Here is a 24,774-nt window from a genome sequence, read left to right as displayed (position 1 = left end):
CACATTAACATGAATCCAAAATACACTGATGATTGTGCTGCCAAACATTGAAACTATATCTATGAACAGGTTGTGGGGGTCCCTGCTTCATCTCTTTCTCAACTAAGGCGTCCTTGGCCTGAAAACGTTGAAGACCCCTGGTATAGGGCCTAAAGGTAGGTTACGTGATTTTCTAGGTTAAAATAAGTGTTAAATAGTTCTGATAGTACTAATTTGTTCAGTTATAATAATCATAGCTATCTATCTTATGGGAAACTTAATTTTGCAGCTTACAGGGTTCCCACGCATTTTTACCAATTAATTTACAAAACTTTTCCACAATATTTAACCCAATTCTCAGGACTATATAACAATAATTCAGCTCAATAACAAGTCGCTTACTTCTATGCGCAAAGCCCAAAGACAGGTAGTGTATGCCTTTGTTTTCAACCTTTTCAGGCTGTGACCCCCGAAATAATCATATTTTAACTGGGGACCTGGCACCCTGACGAGCACTAAAGTGTTGAGGAATTTTGTATAACACGTTTCTATTGTGAAAATAGCAGATCTACATGCTCATAAGGCCTCGCTAGATCACAATTTCTGACTCTAATATTTGACAATTTGGCCAATGTTTAATTTGTCATTTCAGAGGTCATTACAAAATCAATAATCAAAAACAATGCATAGCTATTTTTTCCAGGACCTTCCAGGACCCTTGATCAATTCCAAAACTTTTCCAGTACTGGAAAAATATTCTTCTAATTTTGAAATATTTCCAGGAATTTCATGACCGTGGGAACCCTGTATCTATCTTATGGGAAACTTAATTTTGCAGCTTAACTCCTAGCTGAGTGCTGCCCAGTGCCCACAGGAGTGCAGGGGGGGGGGGGGGCAGTTAGGGGTTAGGTCAGGTGTCTTGCTCAGGGACACATTGCTGGAGCTGGAATCGTACCTGGGACCTCCGGGAACTCTGGCCAACCCAAGAGTCTCCATGTCTGTCCAGAAAGTGATGACACAAATAAACTAGAAGCAGTGCTCTTCCGAGCACAGGTCTCCACCAGGCCACACAAATCGGCCTGTTATAGCGCCACCATGAGGCTGATTTAAAAAATGTGGGGCAGAGGTTCTGAATTAGCATCCAGGGAGTGTGTGTGCTCAGTTTGGCAGCGATCGGGCCAACGGCGCCGGAGATTAGCTGGTAACAACCAGGCCACACAAATCGGCCTGTTATAGCGCCACCATGAGGCTGATTTGAAAAATGTGGGGCAGAGGTTCTAGATTGGCATCCAGGGAGTGTGTGTGCTCAGTTTGGCAGCAATCGGGCCAACGGTGACTGAGATTAGCTGCACACAAACTGCGAGGACACACGGACACACGGACACACGGACGGACGCACGGACGGACGGAGGGGAAAACATACTCTCCCTCAGCCTTCGGCTGGTGGAGACAATGAGCAGACAAACTTTGAACTGAAGAGGAAATATCACGTACCCTACCTTTAAGTAGCCTCGCGTAGCCAGGCTTATCTTTGAAGAGAAAAGCCTGGTGACAATATCAGGCAGAGACCGTTCAACTTCCGCCGTGAGAATTTCACCGGAAGACTGCAACGCATGACGTAACTTCCGTTAAACACAGCACTTCCGCCACTTCCGCTAGAACCAACTGGAAGGCATATTGTCCAAAGGGTTAGGTACTTTTACTTGATTCTTTACATTTTTTGATACTTTATATTTCTATTCCTATATGTCTCAGAGGCAAATATCATTCTTTTTACTCCACTACAATTATGTACTTCGACTTCAGCTATTCAAAGTATATCAGCTCTACAAGCTAATGTGTCATATTTGTGTTGTGAAGTTGTAGATTTAGCTATTTTTGAAACATTTTTGGGATTGTCTTTTATATTTTTGAAAGATAATTGTGAAAAGGGGCATTCTGAATAACTACTTTTACTTCAGCTTTTGCTACTTTAAGTACATTTATTAGCCATTAATGACTTTTACCCAAAGACAAAGTATTGCTATGTTTACTAAGAAACACATGTTAGTAGTACTTCTTTCACCACTGAAGAAATAGAGGGAAAGGAAATGGGAAAATTACACAAGATCATTGTGCAGTTTTGTTATTCATCCATTACTCATCTAATGAAATATTTTTCATCAGTTTTCATCATCCTGTGGTTCTTTATTATGAGACATCACTCAATGTGGCAACAGCTGTGTTTAACATTCAGTACCACAACAAATGACCTGCCTAAATGTGTATCAAATGGGTGCCCGTAGGCCTAATTCATGCCAAACTGGGGGTCCTTGAAATGAAAAAAAGGTTGAGTTCTTGAGGATAACTCGTTGAATAATTTCATGTTGGAATCTGAATACTATGTTAATGTTTTATATTGACATAGTTTTGGATGTAAGGGTTGCCACCCGTTCCGTATAATACGGAATCGTTCCGTATTGGACAATTAAAAGATGCGTTCCGTATTGAACCAATACGGAACGCGGTTTGTTCCGTATTTAACCAAATGCCCCATAAAGGTCTGTCACACAAACCTCAACACAGAATTTAACAATAATGAATGAAATAAAACACAGGAAAAGACAGCAAAAGGAGGGAGAGGCACGAAGGACAGCCTGTGAGGCGGCTCGCAGTCGCTGCGGTGCGCTCTACGCTCTGCCTACTGTCTCGTCTCGTCTCCTCTCCTCTCCTCTAGCCCGGCCCCTGTCTGCATATGCACTGCATGTCGCTGTCAATCACCGTTGCGCTTTAAAAGCAGAAAAGAACTAGTGCTGGTTAATCGTTTTCAAACCGAAATCGCGATGTGAAATCCCGCGATTAGCGAATCGCAAAGGCCACGGTTTCTCTGCGAAGTAGACTTCCCAAGCAATATATGACGTTTTAATTTTTAAAATCCCTTCATAATTGACTAAAGCAATGATCAAATCAAACTGTGGTGACTTTCTTTGCTTCCACGCATCTCCGCTGAAACTGAAAGTGAATGTGATTTTTTGGCACAGTGGCCACTGTGCAGGAGCATGGGAACAGCATGGGAACTAGGGGTGCTGCAGGTGTTACAGCATCCCTATGGGGAAGTTCTCATTTAAATTAGAAAAGAACAAATCAAACATAGCAAAAATACAATATAGGTTATACCATGTTGTGTGTTATAGTTATAACTATTCTATGCATTTCATGGGTTTGGGACTGCATTTCTTCGCCGGCCGGCGGCTGTGCCACGCGCACGGAACGCACGCACCGCGTGCCCAGAAGAGGTGTTCCTTATTTCAATTTCTGAAAGGTGGCAACCCCCATGTCTATGTGAACGCCACTTGTCAAGGACCGTTCCTCCCTTTTTGCACAACTTTCTGTTTCTCAAGTCCCCCATTGATACACGGTCAGAATGTTCTCAATTCCCACAAAGCTACTTATTGCGACCGTATAGGTCGCAGTTTACTGTCAGAACCGGCACAGCTTGTCCGTGCCCCGGACGGGTAACGCCTGACACTGTGGTTCCCCTGACACATCACTGTCTTGGCCATCTGGCCAGTGTAGCAGAGTCACAGTGATGTCACAGTGATGTGTCATTATTTTTATGAAAGAATCTCTTTGCAGATAGAAAGATGATACTCCGAGCTTTCCATAGAGCCCCAATGTAGCTGAATTTGAAGTTGTTTATAACAATCAGATAGCAAAAAACTGTTTTGATGCATTGGCTGTCTATGGGAGGTATTGCAACCCGATTCATCCGATTAAATTAAATCTAGTGTTGCAATTTGCAGCTAGGCAAACATATGTTATATGAGATAGGCTACTTCAATGGTTTCCTGTGGAAATAAGCCAAGTCAGGGATGTCGATATAAGGGCATAAAAAGGGACTGAGTCACACTGATGTCACAGTGATGTGGACATCAGGGATCTCCATATATGGGCATAAAAGGGATTTGGTTCCCCTGTCATCCTAGGGATCTCCATATCTCCATATATGGGTATAAAAGGGATTTGTTCATATATGGGATCTCCATATATGGGCATAAAAGGGACAGTCCGTCTGTCTCTCTGGGTAACGCTTGTCTTTTTTGTTGATTGACTCTCATGCTCTGACATCACACTCTGACTGTGATGTCATGGGAACCAAGTCCCTTTTATTGCCATATATGGAGATCCCTGTGATGCCAGGGGAACCAAATCCCTTTTATGCCCATATATGGAGATATGGAGATCCCTGTGATGCCAGGGGAACAAAATCACTTTTATGCCCATATATGGAGATCCTTGTGATGGCAGGGGAACCAAATCCCTCTGGCCAGATGGCCAACACATGGTTCGACCTCGCCCTTTAGGCGCCTTACTGGTTTAGATTAGTGGTTCTCAAAAAGAAAAAAAATCAAGGACCCCCAGTTTGGTATTCATAGGGCCACAGACCTCCATAACTCTGTAAAAATAGCACCAAGATGTCCCCGTCTACCAAAACAATCAAAATACAAAAAGAGGGCAGTGTGCTTGTGCAGGTAAACACCACCACACTGGCTGGCTGATAACTTCTGGTGGAAATGGTCGGTAAAAATGTATTGTTTTGTTAACACGTTTTTTCTTTTGCAGGGCAAAGTTACATACGATGCATTTAGCAAAAATGATCTGTGTTTTATTAGATATTGTGATGTGATGAAGAGAAACAAGAACGATAACCGAGAGAAGAGAGGTGACATACAACGGAACCTGGTGACACTGTGAGCATTCCTACCTGGTTGTGTGCTCATCCCCTTAAAATATGTTAAGGTATGTAGCATACTCGTTAATTCTGTGGTAAACTATATGTTAACCACTTAACCAGCCGTATTTTCTTTCCCTCCCCCCCTAAGAAATATCAGATCTACAGTACAAGATCTTTGAGATGTTCTGAAACATTTCCAAAAGTTAATCTCTAGTGAATCATTTGGTTCCATTTGTACAGACGACCTGTTACATACCCGTTACAGCAGGGGTCTTCAACAGGGGGTCCGGGGCCCCTAGGGTGTCCTCGAAGTTACTAACAGGGGGGCCGCCAAGTCTTTGTATGATAGGATAATACTTTTAAAATTAACAATTTGAACCCTCGCATCCCAATTCTGAGGAGAACTTTAGCCAAAAATAGCAGATCTACAAGCTCGCTTGTAGATCGGCTATTTTCGGAAAATAGGTTTGGTTTAGAGGTAAAAAAAAAAGTACAAAGTGGGAAGTCAAGTTTAGTAAGTAACGATAAGTGGTCAAAAATCTGAAAAACAAAACAAAAACAAATAAACACATTGACACGAATCTAACCGACTGATGACAGTGCTGTCAAACAAGTTTATGAATCTATCTATGAACTCGATGAAAATCTGCATCACACTTTTATACAATATGTAGAGGGGTTCCCTGCTTCATCTGTCTCTCAGCTAAGGGGTCCCTGGCCTGAAAACGTTGAAGACCCCTGTGTTACAGACAATAACAGGTCTGGAACAGACTTCTTACAGACCTGTTACGGTCCATCGTATCTATCTTTCTATGTGTTTCTGGTAATATTATTGTGTCAACTAATTTTGTATGTCCATGGCAAAAAAAAAAATTTGACAAAAAAATCCACCACAAGCCAACATGGCGGATGACCCCTGAAAATCACGTGTTAAGGTAGTATACGCTTCCATTCTGTAAGTGTTGGGTATATTCTGGAAAACATAATTTATTATTTCACTGGGAATGTGGGTAAAAAACAATACTTTATTGTGTGTTTCACAACAATCACACAGGCTATCAAAATTATCTGATTCGGAAAAGTTACACCAATCATAGCCTCGAGGAACCCAGGCACCAATCATAGCACTGGTCAACAGAATCGTCTGCCAACATGAGCCTCCATTTACACATTGTCGCACGACTGCGCCGTCGTGCGGCCAAAAATAGCAGATCTACAAGCAAGCATAAAACAGTCTTCCTCTTGTCCGTTCACAGTAGGGCATTCACCAAATATTCGAATATTCGAATATCAAAGTCACTATTCGACGTTGTTCCCCCGAAGTCGAATATTCACTTTTTTTTGTATTGTTTTCTCTTTAAAAAATATATAGTTTATAAAACTTGGCTAGATAGGAAGTCATAAGAATGAGCTGTCAATGCCCCTGGTGGATGAATTTCTTAATGCTCTATACCAGGGCTTCTCAAACCTTTTTAGGTCGTAACCCCCAAAATAAACATATTTGAACTGGGGACCCCCACCCTGACAAGCACTTGGAATTGTAGGTATTACATTTAATGTGACTCGGTTCCACAGATAAATATTGTGAAAATAGCAGATCTACATGCTCACAACGCCTCGCAACGCGAGGCGTTGTGAGCATGCAGCTATAGCTATAGCATGCAGCTATTTTCACAATGTTCGCCTCTTGCTTACTTAATATTTGACAGTTTGGCCAGTCCTGTAGAATATTCGACTATTTGAATACTTTGAGGTCGAATAATTCGAATACTAAAAATCACTATTCGTGAATGCCCTAGACTAGTTCACATTAAGCTCAGTATTATCATCATGGGGGGAGGGGGGGGGGGGGGGTGAAAGAACAAACACATGCTCAGTCCGTAAGACGCAGTGTTCCGGATTCCGCAACGAGGTTACAGCCGAGCTCGCTTGTTAACACGTACCGTTAAAGCATTTTAACAAGTGTTTTTGCTTGCTCTTTGAACGGCGTGGCTCACTAAAAAGTCAGCTTCGCGGCTGCCCCGCGTTAACCGCTAGCGAGGTGACACACGCTTGACAGTTAGCCTGTCTCAAACATTCAGTGCCCTTTAAAAAACCCATTCCATCCTCGGTGTGGAAAAGGAAGCCAGCTGTTCTAAATGTCTCCCACCGCCCAGAGTGGGGAAGTTGCAAGAGGAGGAGGAGAGGGGGAAGGAGGAGGGGTCATTTGGTTAAAATAATCCCTTTCATGTCTTGGTGCATCTCCGGCCCAGGACGGGGGGTGGCTCCCTTCAGCTGCTGCGTGGGCCCCTCCTCTGTCATTTTCACCGCTTTAGCCTTGGATCAAGACTATCGTAGATATATTTGATCGATTTTTGCGTTCATGTCTATAGTCTTGGTCTATAGGCACTGGATATCCCCGATTTTGTAACCATTTTTCTCCCAGTGGCAATTGCCTAAGCTGTAATCCTGGGCGCTATACTCTCCCTCTGCCAACCTGGGGAGAGCCCCGAACTGAGATCATGCGTCCTCCTATACATGAGGAGTGTGCAGGCCGCTTCTTATCATCTGACAGGGTTCCCTCGTAGGACGTAGCGCGTGGAAGGAACACGTTATTCCGACCAGTTCCTTCCCACTCCATCAGGTGCCCCGGCTGACCAGGGGGAGGCAGTATAGAGACCAGGATTACTGCATGTTTTTTGTGAGGGTACCTACCCAAGGGGACGCGGGAGAACATGCAAGGTGGCTCCAGGGTCAGCACTCCTACAAAGCCAAAGTGCAGTAACTACGTTTTTCGACACACCAACTTATTTGTGTATCCCAAAAGTCAAATTAGCCTTTGTGATTTGGAGGGATAACAATTACCTCAAGAACATAATGTACAACTAGTGTAATATCACTTATATGCAGATATTTTATTTGGCTGACCAGTTGAAACACTTTTAAACACATTTTTCAGTCAATTATTTGTTCATAGTTACTGCACTTTACCTTTGTAGGTCTTTGTGTGTGGATGTCCAGTGACTATAGGGGGTTAGAGACCTTGAGCAATTTTTATCCCTAAACTTCTTTGCCTTTTTTACTATTTTGTAAAACATTTTAAAATACGAATTCAAATAGCCAATCTACATCGACACGTCGTGAGCTTGTAGATCAGCTATCTGAACTATTTAAAATGTTTTTTTCTTAAACAGTAAAACAAGGCAAGGAAGTTTACAGAGCCCCCAAAGAGCATCACAGATAACGAAAGCAAAAAAAAGTCAGACTCGATAGAAAAACAAATCCGCGACGGTCTTGATCCGAGGGTTCATCACCGCGGCGGCTCGATCTTCCCGATCTCCTCGCACAGTATGGAGAGGTACTGCGTGAGCTTGACCATCAGGATGATCAGGGCCCCTCCGGTCAGCACGCAGGAGGGCCAGAAGAGCGAGTGGAAGACGGCGCTGTGGCCGTAGATGCGCGTGAGCAGGACGACCCCCTGCTGCGTCTCGTCGGGGTGGTAGTAGCAGGGCAGCGGCTGGTGCACCCGCAGCCTCTCCGAGATGTTCACGATCATGGCGTGCATGAGCGAGCTGTCCTTCAGGCACTTGGGCACGTAGAAGCACTGCAAGGGGGGACAGGAGAGTGTGGTGTAATGTAACAATGACTTGTTGAAAATGAGTGGTATTCCCCTTTAAAGGGATATTCTACTTTTTACTACTCCACATACACACCCATTGTAACTTCAAACTTCATTTTAACCATGATAGATTAATTAAAAACACACATTATTTTTTCTGGTGACTCATACTACCCACCTAATACGTGAGCAGGCTGTGTTTTTTCGATCACTTTTTTCATTTATTTTTAATAATTATTTGGGAAAATGGAAAAAATGAAATACAAAAACATATTATTAAAAATAAATGAAAAAGTTATCGAAAAAAACACGGCCTGCTCACCTAGGAGTCACCAGAAAAAAATAATGGGTGTTTTTAATGAATCTATCATGGTTAAAATGAAGTTTGAAGTTACAATGGGTGTGTGTGGGGAGAGGCCCTGGGCCTGGAGGGCCTGGTAACATTTACATCAAATAATTAAATATTGAATAAAGCAAATTAACCGATGGAAAGCAGCAAATGAAAACATTTAACACTCATCTTTTCTGTTCTTTAATTACAATCTAAAATATGAACCCTTGTTGTAAAAGAAACTAAGGTGTCCTTTAACTCTAATTCAGACCACTAAACCTAACCTCTAAATGTCCAATCCTGATCCTACAACGACTTGAATATTTGCCTGATTGTAAACCTAAAACCCTAATCGGGAGATAAGCGACCGCCGCGTCGCATACACAAACTTTAGAAGGCAGTCGTAGCCAATCAGGAGGGAATATGGGAGATTGGACAGATCCATGTTGATGACATGACTTTAGAGATACTGTGTACCGCTTTGCGTGATTTTAGGCCAAAATCTGTCGGAGCAGTGTCTAAAAGTGTGTTTAGCAAAAATCGGCCTGATGGTAGCACTAGGAACAGGGCCATGTGAGAAATCAGGGGTGGAGGTTGTGATTTGCCAGCCAAGGAGTGTGTGTGCAAAGTTTGGCATCGATAGGGCCAACGGTGCCAGAGATAAGAGTAGGGGCAAAAGTGTGACGTGACGTGACGTGACGTGACGTGACGTGACGTGACGTGACGTGACGTGATGGACAGAAGGAGGGACTGGCGGGCAGTTGGTGGAGCTTTTCATAGTAACTTGCAATCATGTTTTAATCAACAATGAAACAACCATTTCTCTTTGAGGACCAGGAATATGTGTCTTACTCAAATTCGACCATACTTGTGGGGACATCACAAGTATAACACACACACACACACATCGTGTACACACACATCGTGCACGCACGCACACACGCGCACACACACGCACACACGCGCACACACGCACACGCGCGCGCGCACACACACACACACACACACACACACACACACACACACACACACACACACACACACACACACACACACACACACACACACACACACACACACACACACACACACACACACACACACACACGCCTACAGGCCCGTGCATGCGTGGATGCTGAGGGCTGATATATTTTCAACCCGGATGTTTGTAAGTGTTTTTATTGGAGCGCCTTGCATTTTCAGCGGGGAGAAAAAACAGCTTGGTGGACACAGCCCCCAAAGGTCACCAATAAACTAGGTCATGATATTTGTATAGACAGATTTTTATGGGTCCCTTTACTTTTTGTTTCCTACCTTTTGTTTTTGAATTATTATTATTCCAAATATTTTCCAAAAACTTTCCCAAAAAAGCATATTTTTTCATGACTTAAAGGGATATTCCACTTTCAACAGGGAGCAGTGGAAGGGCCTCTCTCCACATACACACCCATTGTAACTTCAAACTTCATTTTAACCATGAAAGATTCATTAAAAACACCCATTATTTTTTCTGGTGACTCATACTACCCTCCTGATACGTGAGCAGACCATGTTTTTTCGATAACTTTTTACATTTATTTTTAATAATTATTTGGAAAATGGAAAAAAATATAAACAAAAAAACATTATTAAAAATAAGGAAAAATAATGGGTGTTTTTAATGAATCTATCATGGTTAAAATGAAGTTTGAAGTTACAATGCGTGTGTGTGGGGAGAGGCCCTGGGCCTGGAGGGCCTGGTAACATTTACATCAAATATCTAAATATTCAATCAAGCTAATTAAAAACTGTTCAGGGTATTCATAAAAGCCTGATTAGATGATACAATGATACAATTAATTAAGTGAAATATCCCTTTAAAAACGAGTGTGATCTACAAGCTCACAACGGCTGCATCTGCGACGCAACGTGGGCTTGTATGTCTGCTGTTAACCGGAAGTGTGGTGCAGTGTGGTGCAAAGCATTCTCCAGTAAATTCCCGCAGAAAGAGGTGGATATAAGTGTAGAAGGCCATAAACTGCCCTGAGAGCAGCATTGAGAAAGTTCTCTCAGAGCAGTAAATTAACATTGTTGCATCTATACAACAGTAGAAGGATATAAGATGCTGATTATTTTTCAAAATATTTTCAAAAAACCTTTTCAAAAAAGCTTATTCTTTTCATGAATTAAAACAACATTCAAAGATTTTTTTTCCCAGTAATTTCATTAAGAAATCAAAGAAAAATCAAATAAATTCCATAAATTAGAAAACAAATATTTAAGAAGCAGAGAAAATAGTTTGGGAAGAGTTTGGGAACCACTAGTCTCGCAAGGCCAGACTGTTGCCTCTGCGATTTGGGCAAATGCTCCCGGCATACAGTCTGGCAAATGGAAATAGAAACAATGAGTGCGATAAAGCGGATGTGACGCAACCGCTCCCTTGGTGCAGTAGCAATAACATGTCCTACTGGAAGCGTTATGTCTCCTTTCATTATTTTTTGGGGCATTATTTTGTCTTTCTCTGGTGTTATTGGTGTTACCTCCATGAGACTAGGGAACCACTGACATAGACCATATCATTTACCATAAGTGAATTCTACACAGTAAAATCCTGACAGTTAACTTTAAAAAAATGTGTGCTGACTGTCCAAAGTCAGAGACGTTTGAGTCCAAGTCAAGTCACATCATCTCATGGGTTTTTGAAACAACGTTAAAAAGTGCTTCACAGAACACCCATTTAGGCCTAGAATTATTGAATGCTTTAACCCGTGAAAAATAGCAGATATACAATCTGCTATTTTTGAAAGAGTCGTGAAAATGTGTGCAAATCTTTGAATATATGCATTTTCAAAGCGAACGTTTGTAACTCAAATTTTGCTTCTGGGTGGTCCCTGAAACTAAATATTTTGAGATGGCTGTGGCCAAATACATATCATTTTGGGGGTCCTTCACATGAAAAGGTTTGAGAACCACTGACATAGTAGTCTCTCAAGAACAGACTAACTGAGCTCCATTTAAGTGAAAAGGACCTTTTCTTTGACGATGGCTAAGCCAGATTGCTGACATAGAAACATAGGTTTTTCAAAAAATCTTATAGAATCGGGTCAAAATTCAAATTTTCACAATTTTTCAAAAATAGCAGACCTACAAGCTCGCAGCACGGCACTCGGTGCCGCACTGTGAGCTTGTATATCTGCTATTTTTCAATAGTTAAAGCATAAAATAATGATACTCAATAATGTGTACCCATTCTAAATGAAAATGTATCAGCTCTCAGCAACCTAATGTGTCACACTACTGCCTTTTCCAAAAACCTGACTGCTCCCTTTGGAAACTCAAAACACTCGCTGCTGCACAGAAATGCCTCTCAGTGGATTCGGCCCCTTAGGCATTTTCACCACAACCACCAAGCTCACAGCTATTTTTGAAAAGTCGTGAAAATCTGTGCAAATCTTTGAATATGCTGTATGTATTTTTAAAGCGAACATTTGTAACTCAAATATTTTGAGAGGGGGTCCGCAGCCAAATACATGTCATTTTGGGGGTTCTTTACATGAAAAAGTTTGAGAGCCACTGATTTAGAAGGATTTAGAAGACATTTATAGAATCGGGTCAAACATTTTCAAAGACTTGCACAAAATTAATGTTCAAGATTTTTTCCAAAAATAGCAGATATGCTCGCAACACTGCGCTGTGAGCTTGTTGCGACCGTCAGGGAGCAGTTTACTATGAAAACCTCCACCGGCCGTCCGTCCGTCACACGTCACACGTCACACCTTTGCCCTGCTCATATCTCCGCATCAGTATGACATCACACCACATGTGTACACAAACCTTTGTGTACGTTGCTGTGGCAACAGTCTGTTGTTGCTGGTCTGTTAGTGTACGTTAGCAACCACCTTAGCAACCATGGTTTTACCCTAGCAACCAACTGTTTACCCTAGCAACCAACTGTTTACCATAGCAACCATGTTTTTTTACCCTAGCAACCAACTGTTTACCATAGCAACCAGATACGCAGAGCAGGGATCTCCATATATGGGCATATACAGGTGACATCACACTGATGTCAGATACTCAGAGCAGGGACTTCTCCATAATATATGGGCATAAAAGGGATTCTGTTAGGGATCTCCATATATGGGCATAAAAGGGATTCTGTTAGGGATCTCCATATATGGGCATACAAGGGATTCTGTTAGGGATCTCCATATATGGGCATAAAAGGGATTCTGTTAGGGATCTCCATATATGGGCATAAAAGGGATTCTGTTAGGGATCTCCATATATGGGCATAAAAGGGATTCTGTTAGGGATCTCCATATATGGGCATAAAAGGGATTCTGTTAGGGATCTCCATATATGGGCATAAAAGGGATTCTGTTAGCTGTTAGTGATCTCCATATATGGGCATAAAAGGGATGCTGTTAGGGATCTCCATATATGGGCATAAAAGGGATTCTGTTAGGGATCTCCATATATGGGCATGAAAGGGATTCTGTTAGGGATCTCCATATATGGGCATAAAAGGGATTGTATCCCAGATGATGCCCTGTTAGGAGATCCACACTAACAGAATCCATATATGGTCCTACCGACAGCTGCTATAAGCCAACCCTGGCGATAAGGTCTGAGTCGAAGAAATGCTTCTTTCCTGGCAAGAATTGCCCCTTTATACTGTAGGGCTTGTTTGTGTATTGTATGACATCACGCCACATCATCGGCTGAGGACTGTGTGATGTCATCATATCTCCATATATGGAGACATAAGTTGCTCATGCCCAAATATGGGCTGGTGAGGTCAGACTAAGTGTGATGCGTAGGTTATCTCCATATATGGAGATTCAACTTCAATGAGTAACCATGACAAACTGTCAACTGCCCGTATGTCTTGATAATTGGTAAAACAAACTTTTGGCCTATTTGTGGAGATAAGCGACCAACGGTCGCTTATCTCCCGATTAGGGAGTCTTAATGGTATATCTGCTATTTTTGGAGCGGTGAAAGCGCTCCCAATAGACAGGTATGTCTGTGGCTGGCTGGCTATGTGGCTGGCTGGCTGGCTGGCTGGCTGGCTGGGTATGTCTGTTGCCTGGCAATACCTTGAGTGGCCACACAAGTTAAAGGAGGGGCGCTGTTGTGCAGGCACAAACACACACACACACACACACACACACACACACACACACACACACACACACACACACACACACACACACACACACACACACACACACACACACACACACACACACACACACACACACACACACACACACACACACCGCTCCACTTCGAACCGAGGTTTGATTTTTTAATAGTTAAAGCATAAAATAATGGTTAAAGTGGTTCAAATCTAAAGTGAAAGTTCAGACCTAAATTAGTTAAACATTTAGAGAATTACAAGAAATGTTTTACTCTGAAAAGCAACAGAAACGTTGAATAACCCCCAATAGATAATGCCATGCTGACAAACAGTTGATCTTTGTGGCCTTTTGCCCGCGCCTGGGAAATAATCCAGGTCCGATAAAGTTTTCTTGGAAGGTACCAGAGTTGGTCTAAATTAGGCGACCAAGACGGCATCTGACAGCGTGTGCCAACGTCATGGTTCAGACAGTGGTGGGAACAGTGGCGTCAGTTCAGCAAAAGCTAGGGTATGGCAAAGATGGGAGTCCTCATGGAAAAGAGGCATTACATTTTGTATAACACGGTTCTATTGTGAAAATAGCAGATCTACATGCTCACAACGAGCATGTAGATCGGCTATTTTCACGATGTCTGAAAACTGTTTTTACAGTTTTTTACCCAGCTTTCTAGGGTTTAAGCTAAACTTAGCATGTTAGTAAACGTGCCACAATTAACAATAATGCATTGCACCTGTGCAGCTGACCTGCGGAACCTGGGAATATATCATTTTGTCAAGATGGGGAGAATATAATTGTGGAGAATATAATTACCAGTAAGACGTTAAAGTTACCATTTTGTTACATTTTGCATTTGTAGTTATCTTACTGTAATTTAACAACATAATAACCAGAACAGATAGACAAAGAGACATTCATGGATTTATATTTAAAAGTAACTTTTATTTTCCCCCCTTGACCCAGGGTATGGCAGCTGCATACCCCTGCCATACCCAGTTGACGCCACTGGGTGGGAAGCAAGCCACGTCTACGTCTACTCAACTACTGTGCTAAAGTTACAGTTTGAGCTACTTTTACTTTACTTGAGGGTTTACTTTTTACTTTAACTTTTTTTTCTCCAAACTTATACTTATACTTATACTCCACTTCAGAGGCAAATGATGGTACGTTGTTTACTCCTCTACGATTATTTTAAAACTCTCTAGTTACTTTCTATGTGTGTGTATATCTAGAGTACTTTGTACTCTAGAATGAAAGAGTACACCAATGTTGGGGTCATGTGTCACTGATCACGTGACCCCACTTTTTTCTTATTTCCACACAACAGCTCTAAAGGTATATTATGACATGGTTCAACGTTGAGTAAATTAAATAAATGTACTTTTATTCACTTTACACCATTGCTGTAGGCCAAGGGTCTTCAATGTTTTCAGTCCAAGGACCCCTTAGCTGAGAGAGACATGAAGCAGGGACCCCCTCTACATATTGTATAAATGTGTGATACAGATTTTCATTGATTTCATAAATAGATTCATAAACTTGTTTAACAGCACTGTCATCAGTCGGTTAGATTCTTGTAAATGTTTTTTTTATAATTTCTTTTAGACTTTTGACCACTTAAATCATCGTTACTTACTAAACTTGACCTTTCACTTTTTTACCTCTAAACCGAACCTATTTGCCGAGGCGTTGAGAGCTTGTAGATCTGCTATTTTTGGCTAAAGTTCTCCTCAGAATTGGGATGCGAGGGTTCAAGTTGTTTATTTAAGAATGATCCTATCACACAAAGATTTGGCGGCCCCCCCTGTAGTAACTCTTGAGGACCCCCTAGGGGTCCCAGACGCCCTGTTGAAGACCCCTGCTGTAGGCTAACCTCGCCTACCAGGCTTTCTCCCGGGAGAGAGCCTGGTGTTCGTTCACAACAGACCGTTTGGTTTCCGCCTAAAGCGCGGAAACCACTAGAAGAAGCGGCGTCGCTTTGATTTGGTTCCCTCCGTTTGTTTCCCCAATCCCTTTTAAAATGCTGGAGTAGCCTACGTAGTCTTGCCAGTCGCTACGGGTTGGATTAAAAGATGCACATACCAAACGAATTTTTCGAAAGCAAAACTACGCCTCATCAAGGTGTTTATTAGGTCGGCCCTAAAAGTATGTCCTTGGGTGCAGGGGAATATTTTGGGTTAAAACTGAATCCGGTTGATAGTTCCGGCCAAAGTGTAGTCCGTCTAGGACTACAACATGACGTAAAGTGGTTTCCGCTCCCGACCGGATCAAACCCCGTAATGTGAAGTGATCCCAGACTAGCTGTAGGCTATTCGGTACTCACCTCAGAGTTTGCGTCCTGCGTCTCCTCGTTGTGGGACAGGCGGCCCACGCGGCCCGTGCTGTTGACGCTGACGTACACCTGTAGACAGGGGTACTTGGAGGACCGCCAGCAGTCCGACCCGCAGTTGTACGAGCAGTTCATGTCCCACGTGATGGAGGAGTTGACCACCACGCACACGCCCTCCTCTGTCCACGCACTGAGGCACGACAGACAGGGAGGAAGGACAATAAAGGTATAGGTGAGTGATTTCATTTAATTCAAATAATTACAAAATGGGTCTATGTTCTGATAATGCTAGTTACTATAAGAGTGTTGGGTCCATATTTGGACTTCAGTCTTATCCCCTGTGAGGAGAAAAGATCAGTTTCAGTTTTGGTGGAGGAGACAGGTTTTCCTCCAATCAGGATAGAGTGGGGGCCTAGGGTGGGGGGACACCCCCCAGCAGAAAAAACGGTCCCGGGGGCCACCGAAACGGGTCTTAACACTGGGCACCACGAAGGGTTAATCCACCACTGAGTATAGCCCATTCATTAATCATTATGTCATTTCAAAACAACATTGGAGACAGTGAGTAAGAAAAACACACCTCTCAAAACATGAGAAAGTCACATCGCATCACAGGACCGGGCAAAAACGAATGTGTGCTCACTGGCCCAGGAACCTGTCTGAGTAAGAGTGCAGTATGGGTACCTGTCTGTGTCTGTGTAGGAGCGCATAGTGCAGGTACCTGTCTGCATAGGCGGGTGTGCTATAGTTTATGTCGAAACCAGATTATCTCGAGACAGCGTCAGTCGTCGTCCTAGTAACACGCTAAGGAGACGGTGCCACCGCTCCAAAATATGGACTAACACATTCCGGAGAGCTTCCTGATGGATTGATGACGCTTGGAGCAAGAAGGGAGCACCTTATGTGTTGCACTTGTGCATGTTTGGAGCACTCAGGGGATCAATTATTATGTATTAACATAGCCCATGGACGGTCAGTGAGCCCGGTTGATCCCCTTGCTGCTCCAAACATGCACAAGTGCAACATATAAGGTGCTCCCTTCTTGCTCCAAGTGTTCTCTATCCATCAGGAAGCTCTCCGGAACGTGTAAGTCCATATTTTGGAGCGGTGGCACCGTCTCCTTAGCGGGTTACCACGACGACGACTGACGCTGTCTTGAGTTAATCTGGTCTCGACATAGACTAGCAAGCGTGTGATCCTCCGTCATGAACTGGGATCATTGCACCTTTTATTTGCCGAGCTGCATATCATTATCCGGTACCATCTAAACCCTCTAAAATTGGTAAAACGGACCTGGAAATAATGTACTTGATACAGTCTTTTTTTCACTCTCTACCAAATCTCTTGCAACGCGTTGTGAGCTTGTAGATCGGCAACTTTTTGGCAAATGTTCTGCCCTAGGATAATGGATGTATTATCGCGATAATATTGTAAATCGCAATTTCTTTGGTCACAATAATCGTGACATGACATTTTCATATGGTTCCATCCCTATCGGTCTGCATAGTGGGCTGGTACCTAGCTGTCTGCATAGTGGGTTGGTACCTAGCTGTCTGCATAGTGGGTTGGTACCTAGCTGTCTGCATAGTGGGTTGGTACCTAGCTGTCTGCATAGTGGGTTGGTACCTAGCTGTCTGCATAGTGGGTTGGTACCTAGCTGTCTGCATAGTGGGTTGGTACCTAGCTGTCTGCATAGTGGGTTGGTACCTAGCTGTCTGCATAGTGGGTTGGTACCTAGCTGTCTGCATAGTGGGTTGGTACCTAGCTGTCTGCATAGTGGGTTGGTACCTAGCTGTCTGCATAGTGGGTTGGTACCTAGCTGTCTGCATAGTGGGTTGGTACCTAGCTGTCTGCATAGTGGGTTGGTACCTAGCTGTCTGCATAGTGGGCTGGTACCTAGCTGTCTGCATAGTGGGTTGGTACCTAGCTGTCTGCATAGTGGGTTGGTACCTAGCTGTCTGCATAGTGGGTTGGTACCTAGCTGTCTGCATAGTGGGTTGGTACCTAGCTGTCTGCATAGTGGGCTGGTACCTAGCTGTCTGCATAGTGGGTTGGTACCTAGCTGTCTGCATAGTGGGTTGGTACCTAGCTGTCTGCATAGTGGGTTGGTACCTAGCTGTCTGCATAGTGGGCTGGTACCTAGCTGTCTGCATAGTGGGTTGGTACCTAGCTGTCTGCATAGTGGGTTGGTACCTAGCTGTCTGCATAGTGGGTTGGTACCTAGCTGTCTGCATAGTGGGTTGGTACCTAGCTGTCTGCATAGTGGGTTGGTACCTAGCTGTCTGCATAGTGGGTTGGTACCTAGCTGTCTGCATAGTGGGTTGGTACCTAGCTGTCTGCATAGTGGGTTGGTACCTAGCTGTCTGCATAGTGGGTTGGTGGGTTGGTACCTAGCTGTCTGCATAGTGGGTTGGTACCTAGCTGTCTGCATAGTGGGTTGGTACCTAGCTGTCTGCATAGTGGGTTGGTACCTAACTGTCTGCATAGTGGGTTGGTACCTAGCTGTCTGCATAGTGGGTTGGTACTAGGGCTGTCCTCGACGCAGGATTTATCAAGTCGATTCGAGTCGCGGGGGTTAATCCGACGCGTCGACGAATCGTTTATGTAAAAAAAAGAAAAAAAAAGTGGTGCTTTAAGCTTTTAAACCACGTCAACGTAATACAATAAAACAGCAATATGTTTTAAGCCTTTAAAGTGAATTAGATCCATGAACTACCGTGCATATTGAGACATGATAGCGGTGGACACTGGACATTAATGACGATAAGATTGCGTCCAGCCGTGCGTAATTTGCCGTGCGTAATTGTGAATTGTGGAGCAGAGTAGAACAACGGAGGAGAGAATAATGCATCTCTTTGACAGCATGTCGTGTATTATTTCCACAAGTTGTATTTTCTCAGAGCACCGCTGCTGTATCAAAAGAGCTATGTTGCCGATCTGGTGCGAGATAATAAAAAGAAAACAGTTCGCCCGTCGCTATTCCTCAGCCTGAGTCCAACCACCACACACCCACGGCAGTGAAAGTGAAAGCGCATCGCGCTGGCTCTGCTGCTTCTTTGGCCAGCTCTCAAGTAGAATAACAACTCGTCGACGCATTTCCTTTCCAAGCGGTTAACTTCTAAATAAGAGCTCCCTGTTATATGATCAAGGCAACTTTCAAGTCACGTGAACTGATTTTATTTTTAAGTCTAGTAGTAGGAAGTATGGACTCAATAAGAATTACATGACAGTCACAGTCCAGCGCTCTCATACCGCACCACAGTATACTGGTGTGATAAAAAAAATTATATATTTTTGACGGCTCGACTCAAACAATTGGCGTCGATTCCGGGGGCTTAAAACGACGCGTCGATTCGTCGATTTTTAGAGGACAGGCCTAGTTGGTACCTAGCTGTCTGCATAGTGGGTTGGTACCTAGCTGTCTGCATAGTGGGTTGGTACCTAGCTGTCTGCATAGTGGGTTGGTACCTAGCTGTCTGCATAGTGGGTTGGTACCTAACTGTCTGCATAGTGGGTTGGTACCTAGCTGTCTGCATAGTGGGTTGGTACCTAGCTGTCTGCATAGTGGGTTGGTACCTAGCTGTCTGCATAGTGGGTTGGTACCTAGCTGTCTGCATAGTACGGCGGGTACCTGTCTGAGTAGGAGCGCAGTATGGTGATTCCCAGGACAAAGTACATGGCGACGGAGGACAGGATCATTCCCAGACCCAGGAAGATGGCGCGGTCCTCGCCGGCCCTCAGAGCCGTCACAGGCTTCTTCTTGTCCAAGCCCTCGCCCTTAGGGGTCTTCTGGTAGAAGGAGTGGCGGTTGCTATAGGAAATAATGACAAAATAATAATCACACCCAGTGTGAAGTGAGCGGTGCTATTAAGACCTGGGACGCAAACCTGTGTCACTCTAGATTTTAACCACTTTAACCATTATGTTCATGCTTCTTAAAAAATAGCAGATATACAAGCTCACAGCGTGGCACAGAGTGCTGCGCTACGAGCTTGTAGATCTGCTATTTTTCAAAAAATATATATAAATAAAGCAAACATTTTAACATAAATCCTTCTTTATTTGGGTCCCTGGAACAAAATATTTTGAGATGGGAGTCCGTGGTCAAAAACATATAGGGGTCCTTGACATGAAAGGTATGAGCACCACTGATATAGAAACATTTTTTTCTTTCCTGAAAACCATTAGGATTTAGAAGACATCTTTTAGGTATTTTTCAGGTCTTAATGAATTGATTTCATTAAGCGTCCTGCGAAGCCTGGCCAATGTGACCCTGGGCGTACGTACACTACAGTAACAGACAAAGCCAGTTGTAGGAGCGGGTTGGCTCCTTACAGGAGCACAGCAAACATTTAGTCAGGAACACTTCCGTCAAAGTAGATTCAACAGTTCATCTTGCGTTAAAGGGCTCCGTGTTCGGAGATGTTCCCTGAATTGTGTGCATGCTTTTTGAGCATGCTAAGCTGATTCAGGGAACGCTAAGCAAGGGATACAATAGCAGAACAATAGCAATAAATTGACACGTAACTTACTCAGACATAATCACAGTATTTGAGCTTAGCCAGACTGATCGAAGGTGGAGGCTGGGGTGGAGGAGGAGGCAGCTAGCAGCGAGTGTACGATGCTTCGGAACAATGCACCAAGGTAGAGAAAGCAAGCCGTATTTAAAGGAGCCCTCCCTACTGAGTGAGAGCTTTGATTGGAGTATGGCAATATGTGAATGAGGAATGAGAACAGAGCTGACTGACAGCTGACTACAGCTGGGCGGGGCAAGACTCTTGTGTCCTGCATAAACTAACGCTGAAGCTTCAATCATTTGGAGCCATTAAATGTCATGAGATGAAAGAGAGTTGGAAGGAGGAGAGAACCAGTTCTCAACCTTCTCTGGATCAGAGAAGCCTCTTGAAGGCGTTTATTTTAATGATCAGATCAATCGATTAGGTCCCTGCTTGGATCAATGAAACTATACGTAGAGCACTTTAAATGGGTACTGTCACCTAAAAGGGTACTACTGTCACTTTAAAAAGTCATCTTAAAATATGAGTTAATATTTTTATGATGTCATTAGCCATGTTTCCATAAACCTATTCGAATTAGGGAAGCGAATTATCAGAAATACGCATTAAGACAAAGCGAATTTAGCATGTTTCCATTTGTGGGTGTCATTCGAATTAGCGACGGTCGCATGCGTTGACCCGGCTGATTTTGAGCACTGCACGTCTGACTGCTGTGACTCAGTCGCTGTCTAGTAGTGGGAAGAAGGGGTTATCAATCATCATCATGGCCCCAAATAACTTTTAAATATATTACAGTTGGCGACGAGTCTCTTACGAAATTGGCAAGAGTTCCTCTCAATACATAAAGCTATATAACCTGCTCCATCATCGGCAATAGTCAGTGGTGTGTGTTCCCCACACTCCCGCGCCCCCACCGTTGCGCTCAGGTTCACCGGGAAAACCACGGTCGCAGCCACGGATGGCTTGACTCCGGGAGGTGAAAACGGGAGGAATTTACACACGGTCCGTGTCACTCCGTGTGTAACAAACAACCGGTTTGTTTTGTGGGCTAACGGACGTTAAGCGGCAGGGGAAAGTGTTAAATTGGAGGACGATATGGACCCAGAACGTCATAATGTATTCGCATTTATTGTCTGACCCGTTTCCATTCACAAATGCTCATTTAGTTTATTCGATAAAGCCTCAAAATCCACCTCCTCCAAGCAGATACATTTTTTTGCGGATAATGAAAGTTTATTCGCATTTTGAAGTGTTTCCATAAAAAGATTTTGCGAATAAGCCGTAAATGCGCATTAAGAGGCTTTATGGAAATGCCACTATTGTGGGAATGCGCAATTATAAGCCAATCAAATTAATTGACTGTACTTAGACTACTTACTGTACTGGTCAGCTGTTGTTGGGGGGCGAGGGGCAGATTACACTGTGACATGAGTTTCAGACTGTTTCAGACCGTTTTCAGAGAGACCACGTGACCTACTGTATCATACTATTATAATTTCGGGGCGTGTCAGCGGGCCTTTAAGTTCCTATTTATTTGTATCACAATTAAGAATAAATACCATGTCTGCTAGTGCTACTTTTGATGCGTTCGTGCATGTGATTCTGTAAAAATCGGATGTTTGACCGGGTCCCAAACTAGTGAAAAAAGATCTACAAGCTGAACTTGTAGATCGGCTATTTTCACTACTTCTTAGTCATTTGTTTTCTAATTTATGGAATTTCTCTCTGGATTTTTCTTTTATGTATTAATGAAATTACTTTTTATTATTATTATTATTATTCATGAAAATCTCAGCTTTTTTGGGAATGTTTTTTTTAATATGTTTTAAAATAATAATAATTAAAAACTAAAACGTAGGAACACAAATTAGGGGACCCATAAAAACGAGTCCGCGACCCAACAACACCCGACCCAGTGTTTGGGAAACAGCGCTATAGCAGATATAAAGCCAATAAAGGTATTCTAAACAGAATCCTGTTACCTTCTGTTGTTACTCTGTCCTCCTCCCTGAGCATTGGCCCCTGCCAAGAAGAACATCTTCCCCGATGACCCACGGCTCACTCTGCTCCCCTGAGGGGAGCGGAAAGGCTGCTGAAAAGACCTGAGCGGGAAGAATTATACCGTTGATTTACGTCCATTCGTCCCCAAACCATGATAAAAACACACAAACCACGCCAAAAGTTAGTCCACACACTGTGACATTCAAGTTCAACAAATTCAAGACAACAGCGCATATGAATAGATTTTATTTTCCCTTTCCATTCCTTTTTAAAATTAAAACCTGCTAAATGACATTTAGATCAAGTAAGCCAGTGACTAAGTAAGAAAGGAGCACTTTTGTTTCTTTTTTTTTCTTTTAAAGGACAACTTTGTTTTTTTACAACAAGGGTTCATATTTTAGATTGTAATTAGAGAAAATAAAAAGTGAGTGTTAAAATGTTTTCATTTCCTTCGTTCTATTATTTTATTGCGTTTACCGTGCTAAAATGTGGGGCATGCATACAAGTGGCTAAATATGTCTTTTTAGACACAATAAAGGTGGTCGCACACTGCTGCGTTTTTCGGGCCGAATATCGGTGTGAATTTCGGATCGCGTGAATAAAAAAATCAACCTCACGTTATGTCAGTCACGTTTGCACACTGCCGCCCGTTTCGCGCACCACTCGGTCCCTTGCTCTCTCTATCTCTCTCTCTCTCCTTGCCCTGAAAAACGCATTTCGCAACGAAAAACGCAGCAGTGTGCAACCACCTTAAGGCAGCAGTTTCTTTATTGCTATTTACAGTAACACTTCAAGCCCCCATAAGTCACATCCAACCACGAAAGGTTGCGTTGTATCTTGGGAGTGGGCTTATTCTGTGTAAAATTACATATTTAACCACTTGTACGCATGCCCCCAACCACTGAAATAAGAATCTCTAAAACAATAGAAAGAAGTAAATGAAATACTTTTAACACTCATTTTTTATATTCTTTAATTACAATCTAAAATATGAACCCTTGTTGTAAAAAACTAAAGTTGTCCTTTAAGATAAAGAGCGGTACAAAATATACTGTACCTCGGGTGCATATCAAACACTGCCCTCGTAAAAAATACTGTAAATCCACGTGTGTACTCAAGGAAACACAATATTTATTTACTCTTTTTTACAACCCTATAAACAACGACCCGCCGTTACAGCGTGGGGCATCGGTGTGTGCTGCAGCCCTAAACACATGGAGCAGCCCTCACACACGCAGCACCACCAGACTCACGGGGTCAGTGCGAAGCGGGGCAAACAAACTCGTTTCGAAACACAAAGAAATGCTGTTAGGTCGAGACAAGGTGATGGATAGCAACAGATGAAAGGTGTTAATGCCGCTGAAAGACATACCTGCAGCGGCGTGGACGCCACAACTCCTGTCAACACAAACTCATTGGGTGGACCCTCGTGGTGCCACACCGCCTGCTGCCACACTCATGTCGTTTCTGCCCGGGTCCTCCTGTGTACGGGTTTGAAAAGGAACACGTGCATGCGTTCAGTGCCAAGCATTTGTTATAGCCTAAAAGGCATTAAGCCTAAGATATAGACACAGATATTGGATGAAAATCGGTTACGCGGTCACACACGGCGAAGCATATGAATTATAGGTTTCGGGTCCTAATTCACGCGCAGACATGACCCCACGGACACAGTGAGTTATTAGGTTTGGTTCACCCCAGGGTCAGAGCTTAAGGTGAGGGTCGATGAAAGCCCACTTTGAAGATTGCCAGGCCGTCGTTGATCATAAGTAATATACGAGACGGAGACGTCTAGTGCGTGGCCAGTGTTGCAAAGTCTGACGTGACCCGTGTCGCAATATCAAAAAGGCACAAACAAAGTGACAGTTTAAAATATCAAAAAGGCACAAACAAAATAACAGTTAAAAAAACTACATACATTATCACATTTCTGTTCTGGAATAAATGAAAACTATGATAATCTGTGCGGTCTATCGATAATTCTATGATTAATTGATTATGTATAATACTTTAGTATTAAAGCCTATACATCAAAAATATGACCTTGTGAAAAGAATCATATCTGGTCTAATTTTACAGTTATCATCAATAAGCTGCAATATACAGTATAAAGTCTCATGTTACTTACACTGTACATCCTCTGCATTGTGACGTCTAACTCCACGTAAACATAATAAACATG

General features: G+C 43.0%; 1 protein-coding gene across 1 annotated transcript; it reads right to left on the bottom strand.

Annotated features, from left to right (window-relative positions):
• Positions 1–7,982: 7,982 nt before the first annotated feature.
• On the bottom strand, positions 7,983–24,052 carry LOC308285199 (calcium-activated potassium channel subunit beta-2-like; the record flags this gene model as incomplete). Its single annotated transcript, XM_080725915.1, has 5 exons — positions 7,983–8,276; positions 16,069–16,264; positions 19,706–19,885; positions 22,574–22,693; positions 24,018–24,052. The coding sequence occupies 5 exons, from the start codon at positions 24,050–24,052 to the stop codon at positions 7,983–7,985; spliced, it is 825 nt and encodes a 274-aa protein (XP_080582041.1).
• Between the last annotated feature and the right edge of the window lie 722 nt (positions 24,053–24,774).

This window comes from Nannobrachium achirus, assembly GCF_963921795.1.
Source record: "Nannobrachium achirus genome assembly, chromosome: 5".
NCBI lineage: Eukaryota > Metazoa > Chordata > Actinopteri > Myctophiformes > Myctophidae > Nannobrachium > Nannobrachium achirus.
This window is presented reverse-complemented; position numbering and strand designations above follow the sequence as displayed.